The sequence below is a fragment of the Citrus sinensis genome, chromosome 1, assembly GCF_022201045.2.
Source record: "Citrus sinensis cultivar Valencia sweet orange chromosome 1, DVS_A1.0, whole genome shotgun sequence".
NCBI classification, from domain to species: Eukaryota; Viridiplantae; Streptophyta; class Magnoliopsida; order Sapindales; family Rutaceae; genus Citrus; species Citrus sinensis.
Genome location: NC_068556.1, coordinates 21525412 through 21533420, shown reverse-complemented (window position 1 = coordinate 21533420; position 8009 = coordinate 21525412). Strand labels below are relative to the sequence as shown.

Genomic DNA, 8009 nt, shown 5'->3' with positions numbered 1-8009 from the left:
AAAATATTATTAGTGCCTTGTGACAATGTAAGTCACCCAATGCTCTTTGTATCATTCACATAGCAACTGCGGAGAACCCATCAACTCATTTGTAATATAAAGTTCATTGTTTTATAATCGTGGGGCCAAAACATTTCTTAACAGGTTAATAATTACGGATTATTAAAGTAAGAGATTTGAGTCATCATCGGTTTTGATGGTCAGAAGCAAAATCAATTTAATATCTCTCAAACCCAATGAATCGCTAAAAGACAAACCGAAATACGTAATGCATTTTTCTAGATTGAATGATTGATACAGAAAATATTCTCAGTTTCATTTGCTTAAGATTCGTGTTTTAATAATGGCATGACGACGGGTTACCATAATTAATGTAATTTGTTAATTGTACTAGACCACGTGGACACAAGCTCCAACCGGTTTATCCTATCTTGTACAGAGAAATAAATGTATTAAATTTTATTCTTTTATAAATTTATCATCAAAATTATTAATTTAACATATTACCCTCAATAAATTAAGTTATTATCTAATGATAAATCCAAATATTAATTTATTGAAATTCTATTGTATAGAAATTTAGAGTATGATAAACCCTAATAGCATCCTCACGTCATCCTTTACGGAAACACGTTATTATTAGAAAGGAAACGTCTCAGATGTTACAGTCGTGATACAACAGTGCAATATAATATTATGGGATTAAACTGTGGTGCAACTGTGGTACCGTGCCACAGTTGCATCCAACCGTTGAATTCCCATTTATTTAAGTGGGCCCCACACATTTGAGTAGATCCAACGGCTGGTGAAACTGTGGCACGGTACCACCCGTTGCACTGTAGACTGACCCAATATTATGATCAGAGGAAGGGATAAATACGCCGCCCTAGGAGGAGCAACAACGTGTCTTTCATTGCAAAAGAATAATAAGGTTTTAATTTTTTCAACAGTAGTTAATAATAACGCAATTTCCCGATTTCAGAAGCACTTAACAATGGGGAAAAATCTAGTCTAAATCATATGCTTTACCCCAACATAACACGGGATAAATAAACCCGTATCCTTTTGTTAGCACCGTGATCCTCCTATTTCTATACAAGCTTCTGAATAAGGACTTGCTGAAGGATGCGATTTTCGGGTGACCGGTGGTGGCTGAATGACGTGAAGCCATCACTTTGAACCTCAATACCTACTTTATAACAACTAAAAGGAAAAGTAGAAAAAGACGATATAATGTCGAATGTATATCAAGGCACTCGGTGAAATGCCTAACTTGATTGTCTTGAAGCAGACGAATTGTTAGTCAATGCCGCTATCTCCTTATCCTGCTGTTTCTTCAGATATCTTTGAGCAGTATCAGTCACGATCTTTACGAAGAAGTTCATGAGCATAAGCCACACGATGGTGTTCCAGACTGAAGCAAACGAGAAATCCCACTTCTTCACCTGAGAAGGATTTAGAAGAAACAAATCAGTGCGAAAGAAGAAAACTGACCATGCACAAACTAGATGAATTCCTTCTGCAGCTTAAGGGTGTACCTTGATATGCGAGGAAGGCTGCTGGGGTTTCAGATACTTTGCTCTCATTGTATGAAGCTTAGCTACGAGGCTGGGCAAGACAGGAGCAAAACCGGGTACAAGGCTGAGCACCCAAATCAACTCATTCTCTATCCAGTCAAGCAGCTGATTGTTGCATACAGAGATGATAAAAACTGTCTGCAGAGAAGGAAAGGGGGAAAAAATGTTAGGGCTAGAAGATTAAAACTCATGACCAGTTTCTGACATAACCGGGTGCAAAAAATTTGCAAAAGCGAACCAAACAGCAAATACAAAATAAAGGATCCATGGAGCAAGAGAACCAAAAGTTAATATTGACTCCCAACCAGTCCAAAACATGGAGACTATGAGAAAGAGGCATCACCAACCTGTATGTGAGTTTTAATAATTGCCTTTCCAATCAATGTAGCAAGAAAAAACTTCCAAAATGGAACCCCAAACTGTCCACACATAATGCCAGCAAGATCAAAGAGAGGATTTGGCACCTATAGGTGAAAGAAAGAAAAAAGAAAAAGACAATTAGTCAAGTTGAGAATTGCATATTATTGAAAACTAATGAAAAATTTGAATATTTGAAATGGACTTGAAATCGAATTTATGGTGCACGCTGAATCACACTTCAACAAGCATAAAGATAAAATATCAAATGAAACATAAGTTTGAAAAAGAAAAGCAATTGTAATCTAATGTAAACTTGGAAGATCTAAATATTTCAAATGACCTTCATTAGCCGATATCCCTTCAAATTTGTAATTTAGTGAAAACAAGAGTTCAATCTAAAGCATATGATACTTTCAAGGCAACATATAAAACATTGCAAAACTTCTGAATCTTTTTCTTATACCACTTTTCTTTCTTAATGGAAATTTTTACCAAAAACTGGGAAGTTGTTGGGATACACACACATACACACACAGAGGAGAAATTAGAAAAAATGATAAGAGAAATATCATTTATTGAAGAAACCTCATTAGAGCAATCTTCACATAAGTTAGTGACAGAAAATTTCATAGTTGGAAATCCAGACTAACCGAAGCAAGCACTAAAATCGTCAGGAAGTTCAAGTGTTGGGAGTGTGTAAAGAACCAGCGTTTGATTTTTTTCAGTCGGGCAGCTACGACCCCATCACTCTCTGTTGACGAATCATCAAATTCATCCATTGCATCTAATCTGCTACCTGATATACTTGCTGCATATTTTGAGAAAATAATAAATTTGTGTTATGACGGCAATCTGAACTTGAAAAGCAAAACTAATAACACATCACCCTCATGCAATAGAAAGTAGAAACAAATATACAAGTAGAAACAAATATACTTGAACAATAACAAAGATTCTTATTTACTAAATACCAAATACATTGAAATTGAGACATAAACAATGATGCATGCACAATGCAGACAATGTGCACATCCTAGTTACCACATTCTCGCCTCTCATGTATTTACAAAAGCCTTACAAAATTAGCCCGATATTATGTAGGAAATTTTCTGGAAAGCAACATGGTAAGGAAGCTCTAATAAAGTCCTATTATCATCAAATCAAAAATGAAGATCTCTCTCCAGATTCCTTGATGCCTTACAGATTTTTCAAGCAAACATTAAAATGTGAATAACCATAGAACAAAGTTATCATCCTTCAAAAATAACATCCCGACTTCACTATGCCTTGTTTCTTACTGACACAGGGAATAGAACATTGACATGATCTATAACTTCCCTGTGTTTATTCGTGTAAATTTTTCAAGTTCGACATATAGTTCAAGAAATCATGTAAGATTATGGCAAACTGACAATAGCTTTACAGACATGATTACATGATTAGATAGATTAGGTAATTACATAGCCTTCTAATTAGATAGATCATTTTATGTTTAAGGATACATGAACAGACAACACCTGGGGTGTACAGAAGCCCAGACCCCAGATTTACTGAACCTCTGAATGTTAGCACAGAAGAAAAGCGCAGGATAAATCAATTTGTTCAATCCACTGTCAATTACTTTTTAAGATGTGACATTATGAGAAGTATTTAGCTTATGATATAATTGTTTATTGAATGATGAAGCTGTTCATTAGTCTAGTAAACAAAGAAAAACTTAACCATCCAAGTAAATTCATCTAAAATGGTAAATTTTCATTTTTCCTTCTTATCCCTTTCTTTTATCCCACAGGACATGCCTGTCGTATACACTGGGTGTGAATGTATACCAGCAATCCGAGTGCTATGTTTATGGTTCAATTATCATAAGTAACCATGTAAAAAGGTCCATTCCAGGACTATGCTAAAGGACATTATCAAACTTCAACTATACAAAATATTAAGCATAATAGTTATGGGATTTAGTTTCACTTAGGCTCAGCTTTACAAGATACCAGAACTAATGGGAGTGAATTATCCTAGGCAAAGTCTGTGACACAAAGCAGAGTTAGAAGCCAGAGTATCACGTGGTAGAAAAGCATCTATCAGAATAACTTGATGCTGATGAGGTTGGAAGATATCTATTATAAGAAGATATTACTCTTCTCTTGAAAGTCGTCAATGGCTTGCTTTCAATAAGTTTCTTCTACTAATAGGTACAGCATATAACTTGGGAAAATACCTGCCCTTGAGATGAAATATGGAGGAAGCTCCCCTAGTGCAGTACCAACACCCCACAGAATAGCTTCAAGCTGAACCTGCGGCAATATGCTGCTAAGGGGAACCCGTGACCCTTCCGATGATGAGAATAATGGAGGTCCAAATTCATCACAATCCTTATCAAGCCATGATGGACCTCTTTTCAGCTGTATTGTATCATATGGAGCACTTTTCAAATCAACTCGGCCACATTGCATGGCCTTTATTGTGAACAGCGCAATGTGAGGGCCCAGATAAAGGACAAAAGTGTGCAAACCAGAACCTGAAATTATTAAAGAAAAAATATATAAATCACAACTTCAGTGCTATTCTCCTCTCTCTGTGACTAGCCAGAATTTATCAACAAAAGAATAGCTGAAGTAAGAATGTTTAATCAATTCTCTCCCCAAAAATAATAGGAACACAAGATCCACTGCTCCTAAGACATAAACGCCGACGCACACACTCGTAGATTCACAGTTTATTCAAAATAGACAGAAATGAAGAGTGCCAACTTAGAAATCTGCCTCTTCCAAATTTGACTACTTAAAAATATAACAGGTTGTCTGTATCCATCCTCTAATACAGCATATCTTATATTTTTCGGACAACACAATTTAATAGTTAGTCAACAGGCAACTTCTGGACAACTTTTCTGTTTTTATTTTGTAAAATGTTACGACATTCAGAAAAAAAGGCCTCCAACTAAACATAAGCAATACTCTCCCAGAGACATAGATTGCAGCAGCATTAAAGTTCTCACCAAGACCAATTGAAGAGGCAACACCAAGGGCTACCCACCACAACCCAAACCGGAAATATTCTGAAAGTTCCTCTAAATGCTGCAAAAACAAGCCATTGAAAGAATTAACTGGTCAGAATCAAATCAACAGACCACTAAGAACAGGAAATGAAACAACCAATTCTAACAAAAGTTTGTTAAAAAAATCACCATCTGCATAATATACAGTGAAAAGAACTTACGAAAGTTAGTGAAGAGTTTACATTAACCAGCATAACCTTAACAACAAATATGGGTCATCTTAATTCGCTTCAATCTACAAATTCCTCTATAAGATAGCGGTTATGGTACGTCGACAACAATGATACAGAAACATGACATCTCATTGCAGAAGTCTAATAAACAAACAAGACTACCTTTTCATGAGGGCCATCAATAGTTACAAGCAAAATTCCAAGTGCCGCCACCACAGTACAAGAAAGCATAAGCCATCCTCCTTTGGCCAAAAGATACAGCACCGATCGCTTAAGATATTGAATAACTCCCAAAATGAAAAGCTTTATTGTCTTAAAAGGTTGTGTGGTTAGTGTAAGGTTTTCTAATTCCTGTTGATGCTTCTCACGGAGGTCTGCCATAAAAACCATCTTATCAGCCAACATTAGGGTGCGTTTCAAAAATTGCAACCTTAGAACCAACACAAAACAGACTACTAATTATTTCATTCAAATCGGACTTAAGTAAATAAATTGATAAATAAAATTAAAGCGATTAGTCCAATCCAGAATCAACATTATACTAGCTCTAAAAAAATCTATATACACAAGCGACTATATACAAGTTTTCATTTTTATGAATATTTAAAAATTAATACTATATTTTTCAATTAAAAAATATTTACAAATTAATGTTGTGTATCGAACTCCCTTAGATTCTTCTAGATTACATTGAATTAAAAAATTTCTAAGAAATTAAAAATTTCAAATAACTCAGAATGAATGAAAATAATTGAAATTCAAAAAAAAAAAAAAAAGGAGAAGAAGCTTGCCTGAGATCGACATGGCCATATCTTGGGAAGACGACGTCGCTCCTTTACCAGACCCCATCACACAAAACTCATACTCTCTCTCTCTCTCTCTCTTTCTCTGTGTTTATCCTTAAAAGAATCAAAAAATTTTACTATTTTTATTTCTGTTTTATAAAAGCTGTCAAATATGAATTGATTAATTAATTGCTGGAATTTGAACCAAAAATTATTTGAATTAGGGAGCAAAAATTTCGCAGATCTAAGAAAGACAGAAGAAAAGTGATTACTCAGCTTGCGAGAAGAAGATCTCCTAATGGAAAGCTTTCTTCTTCTTTTTTAGTTTTTAATTTTCTCTGCAAGATAAGAGTTATAGATGGAGAGTCCTCCCTCGCAACCAGAAGCAACAACAAACCCAAATTAGACGTCTTCCCTTTTTGATTTTTTTTTTTCATATTTTAACAAGGTAATAATATCTACGAAATCCCTAATTTGTAATGCATTCTTTACGTAGGACAAATTTCTCCACTTATATCAAATTGGTCCACAATTTCTACCGAAATTACTAAACACCGATTATATATCTAACCCTCATTATTGGATTCGGTTCCAAATATAAATTCGGGCTTAATTTAGAATAAAAAACTTAGCATTACAATTTTTTTTCCTCAAATCTCATCTATAAATTAACTAATTAACAAAAAAAAAATTATTCTTTCTCACAATCCATCCAAAAATTAACTAGTTAATATGTAAATAATTTTGTATTTAATAATTAATACAAAAAGAGATAGCAATTGACAAAAAAATTGACTAAAAATGAAAATTGTGGCTAGTGAAGAAGAAGAAGAAGAAGGAATTGGTACTAGTAGCAGAAAGAATAAGAAATTGGCAACGACAATAACTAGAAAAAGAAGGAATTGACAATGATGGAAAGAAGAAAAGATGAGGAGGAGGCAGTGGGTGTTTTAAAGATAACTTTTTTTTTTCAAGATTACAGTGGATAGTGTGTGTTTAAAAATTTTTCAAATTTTTTATTTTAATCTTCTTTGTTAATTTAGTCAAGTTGACTACTTAGTTTTAGTTAAATCTAAATTGAAATATAACTCAATCAATTTTGAGTTTTGAACCTAATTGGTTTCAAAGTTCCAACTCAAACCGATCTAAAATTCAGAGTGAATTTCGTGTTTGGTTTGCCTCAAGTCAATTCAATTTCAATCCATGATGCCCCATCAATGGTTTAAGGATAATTTCGACATTTAGTAAGCATATGGGACCTATCTATTATAAAAGAAAATGCTAATGTATTTGTTTGAGAAAACATAAAATACAAGGTCTCGTACGTTAGTAACCCATTTTTATTCGAAATTAGGTTAATGGACGCAAAATTACTTTGCTACCCCTGCTCTTGTTTTTAGTGTAAATTCCAAACATTTTGTCAACTAGAAAGAAAATAGCACTGCTTGCATGTTTGGTGTCAAGAAACAAAAGAAAATAGGTGAGGAAAGGGGGAAAGTAGAAAGAAATGAAGGCAGAAAGATAAATTATATATTTAACTAAATAATGAAAATGAGATTAATTTTTTTTTCACTTATTTTTTTTTTCTATTCCTTTGCTCTCTTACTATTTCATCCAACTAAATATGAGTTATAAGTAAATTATTCTGAATAATCTGCTGAAAAGTAAGTAAAATTTGAAAGGACAATATTAACCAAAAAGTCTGCAGAGGAAAAAAGAAGAAGTGAATTTTGTGATCTCAAGCATTTATATTATTTGTATAAAATGACATTATTTAAGCAATATTGTGATTTTTTTTCTTCTTTTTACTATAGGATTAATATTATTTTGGTGATACATGTTTCAAAGAATTTTTTTAAAAAAAAGTGATATAATTTTTAAAAATAGGCAGACAAGCGACAAATTATTAACTTTTCTGTTAACTTTAATGAAATTGGTTACCTTTTAGAGAAATGACATTTTTGCCACGTGACTTTGTTTAGCACTAAAGGCACCACCAATTCGAAAACGATATTTCTACCCTTACTCATTGATTTTTAATTTTTCTTTTATG

The 8009-nt window shown here is 33.5% G+C and overlaps 1 protein-coding gene across 2 annotated transcripts; it reads right to left on the bottom strand.

Annotated features, from left to right (window-relative positions):
* Positions 1-870: 870 nt before the first annotated feature.
* On the bottom strand, positions 871-6376 carry LOC102621616 (vacuole membrane protein KMS1). Of its 2 annotated transcripts, none has more exons than XM_052440132.1 (8): positions 5963-6376; positions 5334-5601; positions 4939-5017; positions 4159-4458; positions 2588-2745; positions 1925-2041; positions 1539-1715; positions 871-1445 (listed from the first exon to the last, which is right to left on the bottom strand). In XM_052440132.1, the coding sequence occupies exons 2-8, from the start codon at positions 5574-5576 to the stop codon at positions 1269-1271; spliced, it is 1251 nt and encodes a 416-aa protein (XP_052296092.1). In that variant the 5' UTR covers positions 5577-5601; positions 5963-6376; the 3' UTR covers positions 871-1268. The 2 variants fall into 2 exon arrangements, with proteins under 2 accessions (XP_052296092.1, XP_006489364.2); XM_006489301.4 differs by having other exon boundaries at positions 5334-5545; positions 5963-6375.
* Positions 6377-8009: the final 1633 nt, after the last annotated feature.

Bases quoted from the DNA above. Each gene is read 5' to 3' on its own strand.
- LOC102621616 (XM_006489301.4), bottom strand. From the start codon at position 6,020: ATGGGGTCTGGTAAAGGAGCGACGTCGTCTTCCCAAGATATGGCCATG. The intron at 5,018-5,333 runs GTAGTCTTGTTT...TTGTTTTTGCAG, and splicing joins TTGATGGCCCTCATGAAAAG to CATTTAGAGGAACTTTCAGA. The intron at 1,446-1,538 runs GTACACCCTTAA...AATCCTTCTCAG, and splicing joins AGCCTTCCTCGCATATCAAG to GTGAAGAAGTGGGATTTCTC.